The 22,215-nt window shown below is 43.3% G+C and overlaps 1 protein-coding gene across 4 annotated transcripts; it reads right to left on the minus strand.

The window, feature by feature from the left end:
- Positions 1–4,123: 4,123 nt before the first annotated feature.
- On the minus strand, positions 4,124–11,044 carry PDE6H (phosphodiesterase 6H). 4 transcript variants are annotated; one of them, XM_017804271.1, is made up of 5 exons: positions 9,932–10,077; positions 9,406–9,563; positions 6,238–6,424; positions 5,931–5,971; positions 4,124–5,060 (listed from the first exon to the last, which is right to left on the minus strand). In XM_017804271.1, the coding sequence occupies exons 3-5, from the start codon at positions 6,375–6,377 to the stop codon at positions 4,984–4,986; spliced, it is 258 nt and encodes an 85-aa protein (XP_017659760.1). In that variant the 5' UTR covers positions 6,378–6,424; positions 9,406–9,563; positions 9,932–10,077; the 3' UTR covers positions 4,124–4,983. The 4 variants fall into 4 exon arrangements, with proteins under 4 accessions (XP_017659760.1, XP_017659762.1, XP_017659761.1 ...); XM_017804273.1 differs by having other exon boundaries at positions 9,401–9,563; XM_017804272.1 differs by lacking the exons at positions 9,406–9,563; positions 9,932–10,077 and adding an exon at positions 10,984–11,044.
- Positions 11,045–22,215: the final 11,171 nt, after the last annotated feature.

The following is a 22,215-nucleotide window of genomic DNA, read 5'->3' on the forward strand; positions in this document are numbered from 1 at the left end:
GCTTCACCACATTGCTTCTCCATGTTCTTGAAAGAATTCTTCCTTCCTGTGCACTTTTCCTGTGCTGACCACTGTCCTGACCAAGCTCTCAGGGTACCAAAAGCATTCCTCACTCCCGTTGTCCCCCTGACTAAAGTCCTGCTCTTCATAGGGCAGCATAATTCATTTATTTCTATCATATCCCTGGTCTGCTCTGCCATAGGTACAGTCTGGTTATGTTGTGTATGTGCTGGTGATTGTTATGTTCAGCTATTTCATTTAAAGCCTCAGGAATGTGAGAGGCCCTCAGAAAAATGCCAAAGTGTTTGAAAATTCCTGAAGTCAATGAGCCTTCATAGTGAAGGCATTCTTTTCTCCCAGCAGGAGCAGCAAGGACCAAAATTCTCACCACATTTATGCTAAACTTCAAGAAGAGGAACCACATAAAAAGTGAGAGCATTTGTTAAACGTAAGGAAAAAAGCTGCAACTGATAGAATGAAATCCTTACGTACTCCCAGCACAGAGGCTTCAGCCATCCTACTCCCTCTAGGTGGATCACAGTTGGTGTGGGAAAAGCTTAGAGCCATAAGTGCTCCCTGCCTTGGCCTGTCAGGACAAACTTTGGAGGTGCAGGTGCCCAACATTAGGGTACTAAGCTGATCCCAACCTTAAAAGCAGACAGCACTATGAGGACTGGGAGTAAGGTTTCAAAATTAAGCAGTGTGGTATGAGGAAATTCCAAGGTTGAGCACATTTATAAGCATGTGATAGTATCTTTTATTTTCATTGCATGAGCTTCTGTTCTTTTGTTTCAAATCTGTCTTGATTTGCATCACAGTGGTGTGGTCATGCTGAAACAGACTGTTGGCTGGCATAACCTCCCCATCCCATGAGGCTTTCCATAAATGCTCTCAAAAATACAGACTTCTTGTTCCTTGGAGCTACAAGCTGAGGCCCTGCATCTTACTAAGACCTGACTCAGAGAGAATGAGATTCACTGATGAGCACTCATAGCTGCAACCACAACCAATGACAGCTGTATTTTAAGCACCAAGATAAAATATTCAGTAGTCTGAAAAATCAGGTATTGGAGACCTAAAAGTGGTGGGCATTCTTGACATTAATTTTTCTAACTCTCAAAATTCCATTTATAAAATAGAAAAATGTCCTACAAAACACAGAGTGATATTGTCAGAGTACATTTGTTAGTCCATACCATGTTGATCAATACCACAGGAAAATGTAACAGTGGCTTGATATTGAGTGAGGTGCTGACTTGAAAACTGTGGTAGGATGGGAATGTTGCACTAAGCATCTTCAGATCTCCTGAAGAATCCAACTTACACTGAAGGTTTAGATTATTTTAGTTTATTTATTTTTTATTTTTTTTTTTTATTTTTAGCTGAGATTCCTGAGGTGATTTAGATACTGGGTGGGGAGGGGGGACTGTGAAAGCAAGACAAGTGCTTCTCACTTTTCCAAAGGTTCATTCTTCTTTTCTTGTAGAGATTTGGGTTTAATTAACTTTCTCACTAGAGTCAGAAACTGAGGTCAGTGTGGATGGGACTCTAAAGTTGCAAGAAGATGTTTTTCTGGCTTTCAAAGTGTTGTTGGGAAGGGATTTATAAAAAGCCCCCACAAAGCGACTCCTGGACAATTCACATTTGTATTTTATAGGATAGAGAACATTCAAAGACAAAAGATTTTCAATTGGACACTCAGTGATGAGTTGCAAGAAAAAAACTCCAAAGATGGCACAAAAGAAAACATTTCTAGGACTGAGACTTGACAGCATAACACTAGGAGGCAGATGAACTTGACAAACTTGAAACCCCTATGAACACTTAGTTCAGCAACAGCAAGAAGCAAGAGGAGATGAGAGTTTGCATTCACATTTGTCATTTTTTGCTACAGGGTAGAAACATGCTGATGTTCAGTTGCAAAAAGAGTCCCAGAAGAGGTAACTGGCCAAAAGATTTCAGCCCTAAGGAAACCATATGCACCACTTTTGGGAGAACACACCAGTCATCACTCAGAGAAAAACGGTTTCTCAGATGTTATCAAAGTCAGTCTTTATTGTCTATTGTTTGGAGATAAATAGCTGGTTTTCTCCAATGAGAAGTGGTGAGTGACTTTCTGAGCTTTCCCCAGGAAAGTATTTCAGAGTGAAAAGCTAAGTCATCTGCCCTTCTCTGGTTATATTTTTTAAGCAAGTCAGACTACATTCCTGGGATTTTTAAAACATTTTTTATTACTTTTTATTCCTTTTGACATGTTTTTTATAGTAAAAGAACAGAGAATAACATATTACAATGTATATAGACTGAAGTCCTTCAATAAGATACTTTTAACACATTTGCTTTCTTGCACCATAGCCATCTCTCACTGAAAAATGGAACTTTCAGGAATTACAGGTCATTAGAAAAAACTCAGGACCTCAGACAAAACAACTGTGAGGGTGTTTTAAGACTCCTAAGTCTCAAAATTCCTTACAAGTAAAGGAATGAATGCAATCCCTATTAATGAATAGAAATTATTTTTAAAATAACTAATAAACTGTGTTGACTCAAAGCATCCATCTTCTGATACAGCTCAACAGCCAGGCATCAGAGCTGGGGTGTGTGTGCATTCCTGTTGGACTCCTCTAGGAAGGATAATGGAGTAGTTCTCTGATGGGAACTAGGGATATGGCAATTAGATGTGGAACTACACCAGGACCCTCCCATTGGCTCGAAAGCTTCAGTTCCTGGATTAAGGAGAATTTTGCTTTTACTCCAGTATTTTCTGACAGAGTATCTCACTATCTTTGGACCATTTTCCCAAGGCCTGAGATGAAAACGGAGGAAAATTTTCTTCTCTCATTGTTCTCCTGCTTAAAAACCTTAAAATAGGGAAAACTCAATGATAATAGAGGCAACCAGCTTGCAGGATCCAAAACTGGATCCAGTGGGTCTTTTCCCAGAGAGAAGAGGACAGACTGAGAAGGTGCAGTAAGGATCATATGATACAGGATGGCATAACTTGAGGGAAAGCATGAGAGCATTGCCATAGGAACTACATCTAACTACAGAAAGAGAGGGCTAGCACATGAGCTTGAAAAAAATGAAATCAGTCCCCTACAGTAAAAGCTAAATAAAACATAATCTACATAAAGAACACTTAGGGAAAGAAGAAAAGCATTAAAAGGTGAGAAAGGCAGGAGAGATTGGAAGTAAGTGGAAAGGACAGACTGCTTCAGGAAAATAGCTGGGGGCTGCAATTAGCTAAATGGTACATGACTTCTGTGCTGTGAGAGTGTTGTGGTTCTGAACCACTCTGTGGTTTACTAGTGTTTCTAATGGCAGGAGTGCTGAATAATGAAAGCTGTACTCCTGACTGCCAACAGGAATTAATTTCCTTTAGTTTTTGGTGCTGAAGCTATATTTTAACCAAAAGTGGCTAGCTTTTGTTTCTGGAATAACAGTAGCAGATAACTATAGCACTGCCATGGATTTGTAGTGATGCTTTATGTGTGGGGATCAATCATTTAGACAGGATTTGCTCTCCTCTTCACAATCACTGCTTGCTCCCATGAACATGTTCAGCATAGGAAAGATAAGATGAGGGGAGGCAGTTCTTATGCAATGAGGCTTGTCAAGCTAAAGGCAATGATTAAAAATTTTATCTCCTCTTATGCATATCATGTAGCTATAACAAACCTGCTCCTTGCCTACAAACAAAACAAAAGCCTTTCCTGAACGGCAGGGCAGTAGGGAATCTTGGTGCCTTCCCCAAACATTTAAGTGGTTATGGGTGCCTCGCCACTCCTCAGCATTCAGGCTACCAGAGACCAGGAGACACAGATCAATAGCATTAAGTGGATTCACTCCATGCTTGCCTGCATGTACTCATCCTACCCTTCTCTTGCCTCCTCACTTGCTCTGCTGTTACCTCTCTCTGGGGGCACCATTTGCCTGCTTGTCCAGACAAGCTCCAGAGCTTGAAGTTGCCAGAGGAAGAAAGAAAAGCCTTCCTTTTTATGGGGGGCAGTGTGAAGGGAGACTTGTACCATGCTAAATACAGGGAAGAGGGAGAAGTGAATGCAATGACATCTTCTGCTGGCAGTCTGCTGACAGATCATAATGATTCTCTCTCTTCCTAACCAGCAGCAAGCATGTCTTGGGGAGCAAATGTCTCAATTAAGTATGAGTGGGCATGGGGACAGTGCAAGTGTCATACAGGGCATCCCATTAAAGGAGAGGAAACACAGCGTCATTTGGAGTGCTGCTTCTTTGGAATTGCAACCACAAAGGAATGAATAAGAGGATTAATTCACTTAGCTATTGATCTCAGACACACATATTTTCACTTAACATTACAACAGCCAGACTTTCATGGCTTGTGGGCAGTACAGCAGATACAGCATTTGCAAGCCCTTATCCCCATTTGCTGATGAGGTAAATCTTAGCAGCACATTGCTTATGGTGAACCCCTGGAGAAGATTCTCCTATGGAAAGATTGACTAACGTCTGGACTGGTGACTCTAAAGCTGTTCTCTACAGATGTACTCTCAGCAAATGATTGGTGGCCCAAACAACATGGAGACCTACCCATGGAAATTCTATATAGAAAGCTGTCAGGAAGGGAAGGAAGAAAACAGAATAGGCTTGATATAATTAGGTCTGCACACAATGTCTCAGCTAATCAGGGACAAAGTTCAAATACAGCCTCCCTGTGTCTCCATAAATATTGAATATCCATGACTGTGAGAGAGGAAATAATATAGTGCAGGGAGACATTAAGACATTTTTCATAGTTTCATCACATGGAACATGAGGTCTGCTCAGGGTCCCAAATAACTTTGCCAAATTAATCTGCAAAGGACGTTCTCACAACTAGCTCTTACAAAACCACTCTGCCCATAAGTGGGTGGATGCAAGGGCCAAAAATAAGTGTCAAAGGTGGTGAAGACCATGCTGAAATCTGTGGAGTCACCAGGTGACACCAGTAGAGATGCTGACACATTAGATGATCCCAAACTGGGCCAGCTCGTGCAGTTCCAGATGGCTGAAAGCTTCCCATGGGCAAATCACTGTGATATCTGCAAAAGAGGGAAAATTAGAAATAAGTTCTGGTCCCTGCATTACTTTTATTTATTTTTTATTAATGGAAAGGCTGATTTATTCAGGAAACATTAAGAAGAATGAGACTCCACCTGAAGGTTAAATGAGCAGTTGAGCATTTCAAATCTGATACTACCTGTCAGACCAAACCAGATCAGTGTATTTTTCTTTCTGTGAGAAAAAGCAAGCCAGCATTTCCTACAGTCTCTTCAGTGACTATGTAAACTGGTGTAAAAATTCATTCCAATTATGTGGTCTCTACTATTCTTATAAACTATCTGTAACCAAAATGTGATCTCCTTGAAGATGTGCAGCTTTAAATCTGATGATGAATAATTTGGTCTACGGGTTCTGTAACTCTCTTTTTATCAATACCTACAAAGCTCTGACTGGCTACAGCTCATCCAGTGCATGTTTCTCAATCCCAGATGGGTACATAAAATTCTTAAAATTAGGATTCTGATGACAACACAAATACTTAACCATCTGGGATTTAGTTCCTGTGATTTTTGGTATTAATAGCTTGGCATTTAGCATTTATTTGAGAACCTCATGCTGCTGAAATTCTTAGCTAGAGTATTAGCAGAAAACAAACAAGCACTTTAACAGCCAAATGTGAGTATTGAGAAATTGAAGCATGTCTAAATGGCCTTTCTGTCTAGTAGTGTATGAGAGCATAAGCATGAATGTGGCAGCTTGCAGAGGTAGTACTAGCCTTCCCTGGTGACCCTGAGAGCTGCAGAGAGACCAGGGAAAAAAAGAGATCATCCCAGAATCCTCTCTCATCATTAAGTTTGTCTGCACTTGTGTTAAAGCAGGGCACGACAACAGCATCCTGCACAACTTACCTGTGCCCAGTCCCTCCATGCCTGGGATGTCATCTCCAAACCTAGGAGAGAAAAGAGCAGGTAAGGAGTGAGTTCGGGCCAGCAGCAAGGATAGGGGAGCTGCCCTGAACCCCCAGCCAAGGAATGAGAATGGTGGGTGGGCAGCAGAAGAAGGGAAGCAGCTCTAGGTTGAAGAGCTGATGGCACCAAGGGGCAGGAGGAAGCCTTCTGGCTCCTTGCCTGAGCAAAGATGGTATTGCAGAAGCCCAGCTTAGAGTGGGGAGCCACCCAACTAGCATGGTTTCTTCTCTTTCCAAAATTCCCTTACCCTCTTACTCCTTTTTTGGGAGGCTTGCTCTTGAACTGCCTTGTCTGTCTCTGCTTGAACTTGGGAGGCCCCTTGCGTGGTGTGGTGGAACCAGCTGGAGCATCTCCAGTGTTGAGGGTGGCAGCTGGGGTCTCACTCATCGCTGGGCTGTGTGCAGCAGGCACGCACCTCTCTCAGATCCCTCTCTCTGCAAGATAACAGCAAGAACTGACACAACACTCTGGTTATCTCTGCTTATCTCTTCTAGGTATCAGTAGTCAGTTGACAGAATTATGGAAAATATAATTGTGACAGGATTAAAGTTAATTATATTAAAGATAAAGAAATATTGTAATGCATACAAATTAAGCAGGGTAGCACTGCCTTTCATCTGGCATGCTAGAATTAAGATGTCAAACGAAGAACACTTGAGCTAAGGCCAAAAAACACTTAACCCCACAGTGCAATGACTTGCAAAGTCATGGGGACTCACACCTTCTTTTGTCTCAAACACAGCTGGACTCTTGGAGACAGGTTGATGCAGCGGCTTGCCCCACAGTTTTGGTAAAATAGAAAACTTAATGCTGATGTTGTTTGTTTTCTAGTTAGCCTTGGAATAGCAGTGCTGATGTTTTTACTGACTAGGAACGACAAAGACACATGCATGGCTTAGAGAAATATCCTGTCTTTGGGAATGATCATGATATACTTCACCTGTTCTTATACCTGTGCCTAAGCACTATCTGATGAACACTGACGGACATGGGATGTTGAGCTAGATGGGCCCTTTATCTGGGTGGAGCTGCTGTTAGGGTTTCATGATTGTCAATACCAAACTTATGGGAAATAGCACAGGATTGTTGAAAGATTATAGAGAAAGCTAAGGCTTGGAGACAGTCTTTTATGCAGAAGTTAATTATGCAGGATTTAGCAGAGTATTTAGAAGAGTAACTTTCCCCAGGATGTGGCCATTTTGATATTTTTGAAAATTATATTACATACGCTGACCTCTCTTCATGACACTGTACATGAGCCAAGCTCCACTTCACAGGGGCTAAACAGTTCTTAGGGAGCAATTTTTGTTTGGGAGACACCTCTCCTGCCTTAGAGGGCCGAACTGCTGCACTCTGAACTTTTTGCTTCCTTCCCTGAGAAGACAGCAATAAGTCTCAGAAGTGCCCAAAGGGGAGCTTCCAGCCCTTCATTAAATTTTGTCTAATTAGTATGGTAGAATGGTCTGAGCAAGTGTATTTATGGATAAAAATAAATGCAATTTTTTTCTCCCTTCCTTGAAGTCACGTTCTTCCTCATGACTGCTACATATCTCCTGTCTCCAGGTGTTCGTCCCTGTGCATCCAGGCTGATATAATCGCTGATGGAATTAACTTCAGGATTTGGTACTAAAGACTAATCTCATTATATCACCATAGTACTCTGGCTTAATCCCCAACATCACCTGCCGCGACACTCGAGACTTTTAATCTCAGAACTATAAATGCCATCAAAGATTTTCTTTTCCTTAATCTAAAGAGGGTTCATGTATTTGACTGTCCAGAAATAGCCAGAGTGCTGGAAAGCAAAGCCTGAGACAGAAAGAGAAAGATCATCTGAGCAATCTTCCTGTGTCACTTGCACATCAATGCAAGGTGAAGAGCCATATTTCTGTATTTGTGGCAGTCTAGGAATACTTCACCCAGGACATCTTTCCATCTGTGGTGGCAGAAGGATGGTTCCAAATGATAGTTCTTCTGTCACTTGTGGTCAGGCTTCTGTCTCAGCTGTAATATCCCAAGCAAGAGACTGGACAGGTTCCAGCAGCCCCAAATGGAGCAGCAGATGGTTGTGTCTGCAGCTGAAGTATGCACAGATGCTATTCCTCCACAAGTAACACAATGCTTCCTAAGCACACGCTGTGCCCACAAACACAGGGATCAGCTCAAACTGTAGAAGTTACTTCTTTGCCTGCCATCTCTGAAGCACCTGAACAGTCTCCCAATATTTACAGCTTTATCCCCACAGCAGGGTGTTAGGACAGGCAAACAGTGTCACCTTCATCTGTTACAGAATGAGATTGGGGGTACAGTGATAGGTATCACCTAGACTGCACTGCTGGATTTCATCCTTGCTGGTGATGAAATCTTTTGACTCACGGTTTTTTAGAGCCAAACCGAGAGGTGAAGGCACGTTGGCTCAAAAACAAAGACAGAATTTGGTGCCTCACTGTTACTCAGCATGGGAGAAATTCAGATGGTACTGCCCTACAACAAAATGCTTTGCATCAAAAAACTGCTTCATTTTTAGCACGTCTGCTAATGCCCAAAGTATATTATTATGCTACTGTCTCAGGTGCAATTCTCATTAGTAGGTTGTCTGTCTGCATTAGATACCCTTCCTGTACTACAAGGCACATGCATCCACTTTTAAGCACCATGTCAATGTGACATCAAAGTAGCCCTCTCAAGGGCTACTCCCAAAAGTACAACAGAAAAAACAAACCAACTAACAGATTTCCATCCCTTAGGACGGACATCCAAAATTTGCAAGATGCATTTGAGCTCCATCTCCAACTGAATTCTTGCCCTGCTTCACCAACCCCTGCTGTCTGCCAGCATGATACCTTAATCACAAAAATGTCTTTGAGGGTCCACACCTTGTCCCTGACCTTTACTTAACAGACGAGGAAGATTCAGTACTTGGAGTTTCCTTTTCCCCCAATCCAAACTAGTTGTATCCATCTACCAGCTACTCAATAACCCAGGATCTGATAGGAAAAATTATCTGCCCAAATCACACTTCATCCTCTCTCACCTGCAAGAATTCAAAAAAGAGCACTCAATGAAACTTTCAGTAAGGGACAATTCTAACTTCTCCCTTACTAACTTCCCTCTACCCAGTCTCTCCATGCATCACTAAAAGATTTGACTGAGGATGGAAAGCAACCTTAATGCCACAGAACAACCATATTTTGCAGTAGGAATCAAGCTGCTCTCTCACCACTGAGCTAGTGGTGCACAGTCAGATTTCTCCATTCATGCTGGAATGGGCCCTGACCCACAGCATGGAATCTACCCCAGTTCCCACATCTTGGAAACCAATTGCCCCTACACACAGCCAGATCAGCACCCCAGGATCACAGATATGAAAGAAATGCCAATAGCATCTTCTTCACAGCCTTTTGTCTTACCGTACCTGGTTACTTGAATAGTCCTTGGTATCAGATCAAATGTTTTGAGTCTCCTCTAGATCTCTGCAATTGTTATGATGATTCCTCCCAGTGCTTCCTTGGCTGCCAGATCTCTTTTGCTTCTGCCAGCACTGGGGTGCAGCTCCTGGACAAGAGCTGATGGCTGTGGATGCAAAGGCTGTTGAGGCATAAGATCCTCTGCCATGCACTTCCTCTGCCCCCTCCTCTGACAAGGTGTTACTTAATTGCCCCTGACAGCGTTTCTGCTCAGATAGGGTTTAATCCTCTGGGCAAGAGCTTTGCTTGCGTGGGAATGCTAATTATACCTAATACACATTAATGGGCTTATCTCAGTTGCGTCAGAAATCCCACCTCTAGGTTGTTGTCCAGGTTAATCATCCTTATTTTAATTTTCTTCGAATTTAAAGGGGCTTGAATACTACTGACAAATGCTGACTCTTTAATCTGTCCTGTCCTTAATCTCTGATTCTCTGTGGAAAATGTCCCTGGCAGATAATGTAGATGCCTCACTTGATCTTCTTCAGACAGTTTTGATGTAGGAACTCATCTTCCCCTGTCCAAAACATTCAAAAATACAGACTTCTCCATGTGTGCTTGTCTTATGCTGTCTCAGGGGTGTCAGACACAGAACCTCCCTGAGCCATGGCACTCCATTCAGGGATACATGGGAAGTAGACAGCAACCAGGAGGAAATACCCTTGTTTGCACATTCTTTTTGATGGACTTCTTGCATGCTCAGCTCCTGACCTCATAAGAGCCACTAGCATCATTCTTGCAGGCAAGCTTTCAACAGGAAGTATTGTATCCAGTGTAAGATGCCTTTGAGGAGTCTCATAGCTGCAGTCTCAGTTGCTTGAGCTGGCTAATCATAGTGATGGAAAAAGTCCACGCAAGTCCAGCCCTTTCTGCTCCTGTGTTTTACACAGGATCTCAAACCCTTCATTCTAGCAGCTGTTTTAAGACCAAGAACAGGTGAAAGAGAATGCACTCTGAAAGGCAGAAACTCATTTAAAGTAGAACTATATTCCCAAATGGAAATAATTCGAAAGACTATCCTAGTTGAAAGAAGGGATTCAGTAACACCAGAGGTACAGCATCACAGGTTACAAACTCCCCACTGATGTTTCCTGCATGTACATCTGGGCAGCACAGCAGGAAACACCAGCTGCCTGTCCCAGCTGCTCCTCAGGAGCCCCCCGATGCTGCTCACATGTAGGCTCAGCAAGTTGCAGACACAAGCCAAGGGGGTTCCAGGGAACCCTGACCAAGGGGTGCCCAGCATGGGAAAATAAGCAGCCTTGCAGAGAGCAAAGCTGCTTGTACAGCCAGGAAACTGAGCTCCAGCACCTGCCCTAATGTTAGAGGAAACAGAAAACAAACACAGAAGAACCACAACTTCCTCTCCTAGCTACTGGATCTGTTCACGCTCTCCAAGTTCAAACATCCAGATTTTCTTCCCCATAGGGTTTTTTACGGACTTTTCTCTCCCCTTGGTTTTGTAGCCAGTTCCTTTTTCATCCCCCTGCCCCCCTTATTGATTTGAGCTCCTGGAGAACACTTACATTACCAAAGGCTCCTCTTCCAAATCATTCAACTCCTGTCCTGCAGCCTGTGTAGAAAGAGTCTCGAGGTGTCCTTTCTCCTCCAGATATACCCTGCCACCAGGTGACATCAGGACATCAGTCGTGGGCGGGTGCCTACGCGGCGCAAGGAGGTGGGGGGAGCACTGGAAGACCAGCACTGTGCAGGCACAGCTTCGACAAGGTCTAGGGGAGCAACAGAGCCTTGGCACACTCTTGAGGGGTGATGTGCCACTTTCTGCAAGAAAAGTGGCTTCTCTGGAGCTCCTGAGGTGAGATCTCTGGAGAAGCAAAGAGAAATAAAGAAATAACCTGTGCTTTGAGCAATGCTACTGCTTGGGAAAACACACACTCGTGTCTGCACATGTCAGAGTAGGAAGGATTTGGCCCTAATCACCCTCTATCCCTCCCCTCTGCTGGTGAACGCCTGGAGAGGTTTCCAGTAAACTTCTTGGCAATGCTGCAAAGGTGAAGACGCCTTATAGAGCAATGTATGCAATCAACTCAATGTCAACAGCCCTGAGTCTGCTCAAGGGAATCATAGGGAATGCTGCTGAGATGCTATGCAGGGTCTTGGTGAAGCAGCTGGAAAGGCAGGGGAAGAAGGGGGAACCTTTGTGTTGCTCGTGGGTGGCCAGCCAAGGGGGTGGCCTGTCACCTCTGAGAACCAACAGAGGTGGCAGGCTGAGGGTAACAGCTAGGTTGCATCTGGGTACCTGTAGGGGGCGTGTTTAAGGTACAGGGGATGTACCAGGGCAAGAGTGCCCGCGGGAGCATGCGCCGACATAGACAACCTTATTGGCCAAAGAAGTCACATGGTTTTAAGGGATAAAACCAACACCGAATTTGAAATAAATCTCTTTGTTTCACCACCTCACGAGGAGCGTGTATTTTCCTTATTATATAAGGACACGTGCACCCTACAGGTACCAGTTGCATTGCTACTGTGAGGATGTCGCTGAGAAAGGGAAAAGCTGGTGCCTCAGCCCATACTCCAACCCAACAAAACTCCATGCATGGTAATACACACTATTTTATTGAGTGCTTTGCATCTCCAATGTATTTTAATAGCCTTTTATAATTGCCTGAGAGATCAGTGTCAGAGACGTAGAAATAGTCAGCGGAGAAAGAGTCAGAATGAAAAGAGAAGATCCAGAGTCCAGCAAAAAGGTGCTGGAAGATCATCCTCAGCTGTAGCAGTATCTCAGTCATGGACTGTAACTGTCTGGCTTGAGGCACAGTGACAGGGTTAACAATCCTGTGGTGCCCTTGGTTCTGGCAAAGCACCTCTCGCTTACCCTCGTTGACCATCCAGCTCACAACATGAGATCAGGGCTGGCAGGGTAGAAAATGGTCCCAGAAAAGGGAGTAGCACTACTAGCATCAGAGCTACAAGGGGCAGAAGGAAACCAAAGTGTGGGTTTGTGTATGATGGATGGGATTTGTCTTCGGGTGAGGCTGGAGGAGAGAATTTTGGAGCAGCCATGCCAGCCAGGGGTATGACTGTGTGTGACCAAGAAGGGACAGGCTCTCTCTGACGTGACAGACCCTGGCAGTGGGCAGCAGTCCAGCACTGCGCTGGTGCTGAGCTGAGGCCTGTGGCCTTTCAGATGGTTGAAGTTAGACAAGATAAATCCTTCAGTGAGACTCTTAGCTTACATTAAAAAAATCGATAAGGTCCTAGCCCTTGAGTGGGAACTGAGAAGCTGGGAAGTAAATCCTAGATGCAGCTGAGAGCTTTCAATCTAGCAGAGAAGGAGCAAACACACATTCCCACGTGTTTGAAGATGATTACAGAGCTTTCAGAAGCCTGTGCAGTAATTTCTGGGCACAGGAAAGAGGACGGGGGCAGCATCGTGTTGGCATCCTCTCTTCCCTGTGATGACTACAGCTTGTATACAAATGCTTGGAGATTGATTGCACTCAGCCTCTTCTGACAGCAGAAGTGATTACTGTGGGCAGGGACCTGCTTGTGTGGATATAAAGAGGTGCAGCCTGCTGGCAGCAGACTGCACTCCCATCCCGGCTGCTCATTCCCATGCCTCCATCTGCTGCAGCCAGGTTTCCGGGTGTTCCTCCTCCCCTTCTGCCTTCTATGTAGGTAGCGTTGCTGGGGAAATCATCTCTACAGCCCTCTGCTCCTCTTTTCTGAACCTTAAAAATTTACACATGTTCAGGCTGTTTGTTTTCAAAACACTCCTTTTGTTCTCCTGTTTTCCCAATGAAATCTGTCTCATTTCTCTTTAACAAAAGCTGACGTGTGGGAAAAAAATTTCCATGGTGTCACATGAAGCTATTTTTTTGCCACTGAAAAAATATGACAGAAACTCCCTAAAGGGCCCCACTTACCATGTTCTTATTATCAGGCCTCTCTCCATACATCCTCTCTCTCTCCTTTCCCCTCACGAAGTAGGTGGCATTTGCTTTGCAAATGTGGGTGCCCAGCTTCTTTTCAGAGCAACAGGCACCTGCTTCATGCTCACACCTGGCTTCCATACCAGATGGATGACAAATCCTACTCAAGGACTGAGTACCTGATCTCTATCCCTCCCTGCTGAGGCTTTTCCTCCCTTGGCCCCAGGAAAGCCAGTGCCATCCTTTTTGGACACGACAGTTGCCATCTGATCCAGACCAGAGCTGCACCAGAAGCCAGGGTGTCCAAGGGGTTAGCAGGATTGCAGTCCTTGTGGTCTCAAAGGAAAACTCATGAGCTTTGTCACCTCTGGCCAGATTATTCCCTATTCCAAGAAATCACTTAAAAAAACATCTCCAAGGTTTCTGACGCTATTTATGAGCTGGCGTAGCCATGGAAACTGTAGTTACACCAGAAATAGCAGCTCACTTGAATGACAAAGAAAACACAAGTTTACAAGACAGTGATTTTTCCAGAGGCTGGCTGAGCTCATGGGACTGTGGGAGGAAATCCCAACTGAGGCACAGACTCAGGGATGCAGTTGATGAGTGCTGTGGCTGGCATGGGCCACAATAACTGTTTTGAAATGTATCTCTACAAGCTTGTGCCAGATACTTGAGAGACTTTGTGCCTTATTGATAAAGCTTTATCAGTCGCCACACAGATACACCTGACTGGAAATGAGCAGAGAATTAACCAGGCATCTGCGATTAAACCTTGGTTTCTCTGCTGCAGATAGGCAGCATACCAACTGCCTCTGGATCTCTGGTGAAAGGACCATTGTAGGACCTGGATTTAGAGTTAGATTGTTTATTGGTCTTGTAGAAGATCAGAGAAAGTCGGTGCAGTAAGGTACCTGGAGAAGAAGACTTGCATGCTGTAATCCTCCTCCCCCAGTGCCGATCATGTTTCTAAACTGTATGCTGTTCATGCTAGTGAAAAAAAGAGAAACAGATACAGAGGATTGGGCTTTGCTTGGCATAGATATTTAGTTGTTGGAATACATGCAAATCAGCCCATCAAAGATGCAGAGAAGGCATCCTCATTGAGAGTTTTATTGTTTCTCCTTCAGGAAATCATACACAGCTATTTTGGCGTCAGGATTAAGTATCTGTAACAGCCCGCAATAAACTGGGTGTGCTGACTTTGGGAGTCTGTGCCTGCTGCTGGATAAACAGTTACATTCAGTGTCCTGGAGCTCAGCTTGCAGAAGAGCCTGGTCTCAATATTCATTTCTACCCATGCCCTGGAGGCTGCTCTGGCAATGGGGCAGAGATTAAAGAGCCTGAGGTCTGGTTTTCCACTGCCAGGGCTGTAGAGAGAGATTTCCGTGATCAACCTGGAGAAAAGGGTCCTTTGAGGAAATACAAATCAAGCCATAAGGTTTTGCTGAACTCTGAGCAATGGCCCTGTCTGTGCTGGAAACTAGGCAGCGCTGGGGATGACTAAGTCCTCAAGCCAAATGGCCATTGCGAAGATTTCTTCAAGAAAAAGGAAGTCCCTGCTTTTCTGATTCAGTCAAGGGTGCTCTACTTGTGAATGTCATAACACCATTACAGGACCCAGGCTTTCATGCCCGAATGCTTTAGGACATTCTTAGGCTTTTTATATCACATGATATAAAATTGTGTGGTCTGTCATACACTTCATTAGTTACCAGAGAGTTAAATTTTCTTCTGAGTAGTGAGTCTAGCCTTTCCTGGAACAGATAGCTGAGTCTTACCATCTCACACTCACAAGACTGCCATGTTAGTATGATTTTATTAACTTATAGGAACTTTTCCCTGATTGGGATAAATAAAATGAAAATCAGAAAGATTTTTCTTTTTTTTTTTTTTAGATAACACTTTTTACCTTCAGATCTTGAAAGAGAGAATGAAGCTTTCATCAACCTTATTTGTAAATACAGAAGCTGATTCACAGAAAGTTGATAGACCTGCAGATGAGACTCAGACACCCAGACATCTGCTGTGGGGACTGATGTGCTTAGCCATGCAGCACAAAAGGCTCAGTCCTTTATAACTGCTTTGTGATTCATTGTTTAAAAGTATCCCCCACTCATTGCAGAGTTGTCCCATGAGAAAGCAGTATCATTAGTGAGCATCCTTTCCATGCACTAACTTTGCTTAATGTCTACATCCAGGCTGTTGGTAATGACACAGTGGGACTGAGTTTGTTAGAACATTTTAGAAAGCATGCTTTCTTTCTTGTTTTTACTCTGCCCACAATTAAAATATCTTCTTTTTTCTTTTGTAAGATTATTTTTGCTCCTGAATGAAATTTACAGAACAAGCTCAACATTATTATACTGAACCAAAACTTACATTTTCCCCTTCTTTTATCAAACCCAGACGGTTAATTTTGTTATCTATGTGACTGCCATAAATCAGAGCATGTGGTTGCTCTTAAAAATGTACCTGAATCACACAGCTTCCACAGTATTGTCTCAAGGGTCTTATTTAGATTTTTGTTTTTCCGTAATTGATTCCTTCTGTATGAATGACATGCCATATACCTGTGAACAGTGATTAAATAGCCCATTAGCACTCTCTAAAATGATCATACATTGAACAAAACACAGAAGTAATACTGCCTTGTTAAAAAAAAAAAGACTTCAAGAGTATCTTTTCATTTAAATAGAAATCAGATAATTCTAGACCTTTCTTCTTCTGGGTTAAGAAGAAGAAACTGTACACAAGTCAGCTCCAGATGTCCTCTTTCCTGACAGCTCCTTTTCTCATCTTTTTTTTTTTTTTTTTTTTTTTTTTTTTTTTTTTTAAAGATCAATTCTTTCTCCTTGGTAACCAGCAGCCCAATAAAGGAAGACTTTCTAAACATTTTGGTAAAATGTTTCTTTCTTCTTCTTAAGGGGACACATCTTTTCCTATGACTTTCACATCACGCAACAGACATATTCTTCTTTCCTACTCCTACCACAAAAAAGCACTGCTGTGCAATCTCATCCAGTTCAGCTCTTTGTCATCATTATTAAGATTTTTTTCATGTAACAGCTGAGGCTTTCAAAAAAAAATGATTGCTTCTGGGGAGCATCTCACACTCTCCTTGGGAACATTTGACTAATGGGCAGAGGAGGCAGCTCTTCCTGCTCCATTATCTTGTCTCTTGGGTGGCTGCTCACCTCCTAGACACACAGATGCTAAATGCTCTAGCTGCCATGTGATAGCAGATCCCTGATGGAAATAACTGTGGAAGGAGAAAAGCCAGAGGATGAAAATCTGAATCAACTTTTTTAAAAATTTATCTTCTCCTTTTATTGCTCAGGTGTATTGCAAGTACTAAGCCTTCTGCCCACCCCTCAGGATCTTGCAAATGTGTAGAGCTTAATGTTGTTTGTTTGTTTGCTTGTTTGTTTGTTTTTGGTTTTGTTTTTAATGGCCTTTCACTGGCAGATTCCAACATTTTTGTTTAATTCAGATCCTCTACACTCTTGCTTTCCACTGGAGATACACATCTTTATAAAATGCATTCAAGCTTCTTACTGGGAGGCCACTAACAATATTTTCGTGTCAAGAACCTGGAATTACAGCTTGCTTGCTGGTCCAGTCAAGCATCATAAACACATCATAGATTAAGCGAACTGTTTAGTAGCCATCATTGCATGTGGGGCATGCACGTGTTGCACAAAGGATGTTCTGGCAGTTTTGTATAAACAAAGATTTATTTGTGGCACACTGATAGCTGAGGGAATGCTTTGAATGTAACGGTGAAAGTCATTTCTAGAGAAAAATGAAAACAAAGGAAGAGGATAGAGTGAAAAAGGGAAAATTTCCCCACTGGCCAGCTGGGAAGGGCAATGATGGAGTCCAATAGGACCATCCTCCTCTGAGAGCTCTCTCCAGTGCAGCAGGTTATGACAGTGCAAATGATGAATATGATGATTTCTCGCCATGTTTTCCCTTAGTGTGATATACTTTTCATCAAGACCCACTTAAACTCCTATTGGTTATTCCTGGTTGTGATTCTATTAGCTCTGGGAGGAGAACGCTCATCATGGGTAAATGCTGTACATTCACTGCTTGTTGAGCTTCTGTGAATATATAATATTGGATAATATTTACTGAGAATTTAAATAGCCATTGGCGTTTTTGTTGAGCACCACATTTTTTTTCCTCTTTTATATACTAAATTTACAAAACAAGAAAAAAAAAGGAGTGGGAGGAAGAGCAATTCTCTCACCAGCTCTTCCATGAGAATCTGCCATAATAAGGTTGTGGGGGTTTACAGAGGCAAGGCTGTGAGAGCAATAATATGGGAACAGCACAAGTGCAATAAAAGAAAAATGTTGCCACAGAGACGCTGGTAATTACTGTCTCATGGCTTCAGAGAGAGGTTATATAGCTGCAAGCAGCACGCCCTGAGCACTGCCTTGGTAAGGCACCAAGGCACATAAGGCACCCATGAGCTAGCTGGAGTCTGGACGCAGCCTGACAAGAAGACATGAATTCCAGAATAAAATCAAGTTCCCTGTCAAGAGTAGTGTTTAGCACAGGAACGGCATGGTGCAGCTGGCAAGGAAGATTTCCTAAGGTTAGCAGAGGAGGAGAGGATGGCACAGCTCTCTTCCTAATTTAGTCCCAGCTTCGGATCTGGCTGTTTCAGAGGAAAGTCATAATGCAGGGAGGAGCACTTGAATAACTACCTCCTAACACCCTGACTTGTGATCAGCTTAGAAATGAGATTTGATTACACTTGCTGAGATTTGACCTTACATAACCACCTGTTTGCTGAGAGGTCCTAAAATAATCCAGTCCTCTTTCAAATCCAGCTCTGGTGGGTGACTTTTCTAGGACACGTCCCCTGGATAATGCTGACTTCTGCCATGGCATCTACTGAGGGATGGAGAGCAAAAGCTGCTTTCCCCTCTGTGGGGCTCTGGAGTGCAGGGGACCCAGAGAAGACACCCCTGCTCCCCGATGGCAGGCACTTTTTTCCCCTGTCCTCTCACTCACCCCCTTCCAGCTGCTTAGCTCTCCCTCTCCTTCACTGAGCTGCTCTGTCCATCTTCAGCCTTTCTCAGGTTAGCCTCTGGAGGAAACTGGCTGTTTTGCCCCTACTCTCTCACCCCTGACCAAATCCTTTTCCTTCCTCTGTCTTCTTGTTTCTTTGCTTCCTCAGGAGTGACATGTGAAATCTTTGCACACCTTCAGGCTTGAGATGGGTGTTATGAGATTAGCGCTTTAACAGGCCTGAAAGCTGCTTAGACAACTACTAAATCTTCAATCTTCCCTCCATCTTTCAAAGAAATCACTTCTGGAGGAGCTGGAGAGACGGAGCACACAGTCATTTTTTCATGGGTCAGCTCTTCATCCATCTGAGAGCCTTCAAGTACTGTGGCTGGGTGGTTTGAAGGGATTCCCATTGGACTGGGGTTGGGAACCCCAGCTAAACCCTTACCAGGGGCTCTGTGTTGGCACCTCAAAGTGTCTTCTCCCTCCTTCCTTTCCCTGCTGAATACTGGCTCCCTTGCCTGGCACTGTGTCTAGCCTCCATCCCTTTCCTCCCTTCCCACCCCATCAGCTGCACACTCCTTTGCAGCACTTTAGGAGGAGTGAGTGGCACAGAGTAAGAAGAAAACGGGCACCATTTGTTCTAGGCACAGCACGATCAACCTTAGGATGCTGACTTTTAAAGCCAATCATGGGACAACATGTGCCTGTGTTATTCAAACGGAGAGGATTCATGCTTCATTGTCTGTATCCCCATTTATCTCACCTAAATGGGAGGCAGAGAAGGCAATGCTGAGATTACCAAGGATTTGGGTGGCACCTCGTGATGCAGTGAATGCCCCCTCCTACGGTAGAGAAAGGTTTTGTGTCTGAGCTCCCTGATCTGTCACCTTCCCCCGTTCTCATCACCTCGTGACTGTCTCAGGAGCGGATTACCTCCTCCTATCTCTGCAGGGAAGAGGATCTCTGTGTGTAGTGAGGGACACCATCTGGGGACATCACCTAAGGGCCAAAACTGACACTTACCTTGCAGCACCTGTTGACATGAATTTGATGCACAGTGAGGTTGTCTTCCCAGCACATCACCTGTAGCCTTTCTGGAGACTATAAAAAGCTTGAGGAGGAGGCAAAACTCATGACAATGTCAGGATTCATTAAAGAGAAATCTAAGTTAATAACACTATGTATTGAGTTTAGAGAAAATGCAAATTAGTAGTTCCAAAATGAACCAGTTTACAAGAGCAGCATTAAAAAATATTATACTGTTGATCCTCTTAAAATTACAAAAATGGATTCCCTACCTGTACTGAAATCTCTTCTGATTTTTCCCCTCAGAGCTTCCAGCCTGGGAAATTTCACTCCAAATTAGTCAGTTTTGAAAATTACAAGTGAAAGTACAAGATTCTAACAGGTGAAGTTTTTCTGAACTAGTCACTTCTAAAGGCTGTAAAATAATTCTGTTCCTCAAATGCAGCCACCTGTTCAACAGAAGATGGCGATGACATTTAGCAGCACAAAGCTGCAATATACCACCACTGTAAAAAATTCAAATCCAGAAATACTGGACTGATTATGGCTGCAATCCAAATTCAAACAGGAAAAAATGCCATACGTAGTTCTTTTTAATCTTACAGTTTTAAAAAAAATGTCAAGATTTGTTGTTTCCAATAAGGCACTACAGATATATATGACTGCTGAGAATAAAGGCTGTGTAGTTGAAGGATATGTTTTTAAAAATTTGCATAAGCTTTTTGAAATAAGCTTAGACATTAGTGGTTTATCGGACATATTAATTTGGTCAACTAATTGTGATCAGTGGGGTAAAAATAAGTAAGACCGAATCATAATGTTTTAAGTAGAACATATTATTTTCCAACTAAGAACATATTTGAGACTTTACCATGTTTTTTGCAACAAAGCAGGCACACTCTAGCTGTTGTCCTCGTCTCCTTCTGTCATAGAAAAAGGAATTGGCTGTGGTTGGACAATATCTGCCAAGAGATGATCTTCATTGCATGGCTTCAGTTTGTCAGAGATTAAATACTAGGTTGTAGAGATTTGCTTTCAGTGATGTCCTGCTCCAGCGTGGTTCAAAACCTTCCTTTCTTCCAGCAGAGCAGTGACGTGGTTCCCCAGCAGGATGCTGGATATGCTGACCCAAAGGATGATGACTGGCTTCTAAGTTCCCATCTGCTCCGCATGGTGCGTATCCAACATCTACAGCTCTTTCTCACATTGCTTACCAATAGGAAGATGAAGCACAGAGCAATGGCATGATTTGCCCCTGATTACATACTGACTAATTTCTAATCTAGGACTAAAATCTATTTCCCCTGCATGCTAAGCACACATGCCCATATAGGCTGAGGGTACATACATACGGTGGCACACAGCTATACACTCCTATGCCTTTATGCGTATTTGTGGATATACTGGTCTTGATTTATGCTCACATGCATTTAGAAATAATGTGTAAATAGCTACAGAAAGGCACATGCAGTCTGGTGCTTAATTAAAAAGAAACCCACAAAAGAGACCAAGCTAATCTCAACTATGCCTCAGCAAGAATGATCACCATAATGCTAGTTATGATTGTACTGGTTTCGCTCTACACAGCTGCTAAACCCAAGGAAATTTGAAGCCAAGCCATGAGTGAACAGGGATCTCAACCCACACCTCCTCCCATCTAAACAATTTTCTGGTCTCCCAGTATGAACTGGGAAGTTTGCTAAAGTCAGAGTGTTAGTCCAGACAACAAAGAAGCCCAAGACAAGCAGTTGATGTACAAGACTCAGTGGCTTCCTCAAAGCTCCCCACAGTTATATCCAATTCTTCACAGCTTTCTCAGGCCAGGACTGTTCACATGAACAATATGAGCCACCATGAAGTGGCACTGTAGTTGAAAGAATTTGCTCTGCCCTTTCCTCATCCCTATCCCACACAGCCACTTCCCTGGTGCTGGCATAAAGGTTTAGCCACATTTGTCTGTTATGAACAAATTTTGGGAAACCTATCTGGATTGACAACTCACTGGTATATAATTATGCATTTGCTTACATGTTTCTGCCCAGTGCTGTTTAAACTCATCTCACTGCTGTATTCAACTCAGTTCTCTTGTGCTGGCCCATGGGGAGGGTTAGCGTAGGAGTGAAAAAGAGCAGGAGAGAACAAAATGATTTCTCTTGGTCGTGAAACTAATTCACGGAAGCTTAAAACGCTTCTCCGGCTGTACCCCCTGCTAAATGGAAATCCACTGTCAGACAGACATATGCTCTGTTTGTCCCTTGAAATGCATGAGCTAAGAATCATTGTGCAACCCATAGCCTAAATGAAAGCAATGTCAGGCTGGGAGAATCAGTCCCCTTCCTCTGAGATCTGTTTATCCCCAAAGAAGAGCCCTTTTACTCAGTTGTTTGCAACCTTTAAAAATTTGTGTACAATAAATATTTTCTAATGGACGTGTGGATCCTGGGTAGTGAATTTAAGCCCATGGACAATAGATTTGCTTTGCTTATTTTGCTTCTGTAAGTGCATTAAAAGCAGTGTATCAGTCATTGCAGGTCCAGATTTGTCGGTTGCAAACCAGTGATTGAATTTGTTGTACACCGAGGACTGTGTATGTGAAGGATTTATGTGACCGAAGAACTAACTAAGTGGGCACTGCGGGAGTGGAAAAGAAAGAAGAAATCTGCTGATATTTCAGAAAGGAAGCGGTATAGAATCTTTTGGATCATTTAAGAAACCCTGGGAAATGAGAGCTTGTTCTTCCTAAGGTAGCTGATCTTTGAAACCGCTTGTGTGAGAATGGGTGGGAGTTGGGAACAATAAACTGAT

Source organism: Lepidothrix coronata, unplaced genomic scaffold (assembly GCF_001604755.1).
Source record: "Lepidothrix coronata isolate B3197 unplaced genomic scaffold, Lepidothrix_coronata-1.0 Scaffold9, whole genome shotgun sequence".
Classification (NCBI taxonomy): Eukaryota; Metazoa; Chordata; class Aves; order Passeriformes; family Pipridae; genus Lepidothrix; species Lepidothrix coronata.

What these genes read in the sequence shown, in the direction of transcription:
- PDE6H (XM_017804272.1), bottom strand. Translation starts at nt 6,377, where the DNA reads ATGAGTGAGACCCCAGCTGCCACCCTCAACACTGGAGATGCTCCAGCT. An exon ending in CCCAAAAAAGGAGTAAGAGG is followed by an intron (nt 5,972 to 6,237) that starts GTAAGGGAATTT and finishes TTTCTCTCCTAG; the next exon opens with GTTTGGAGATGACATCCCAG. An exon ending in CATGGAGGGACTGGGCACAG is followed by an intron (nt 5,061 to 5,930) that starts GTAAGTTGTGCA and finishes CCTCTTTTGCAG; the next exon opens with ATATCACAGTGATTTGCCCA.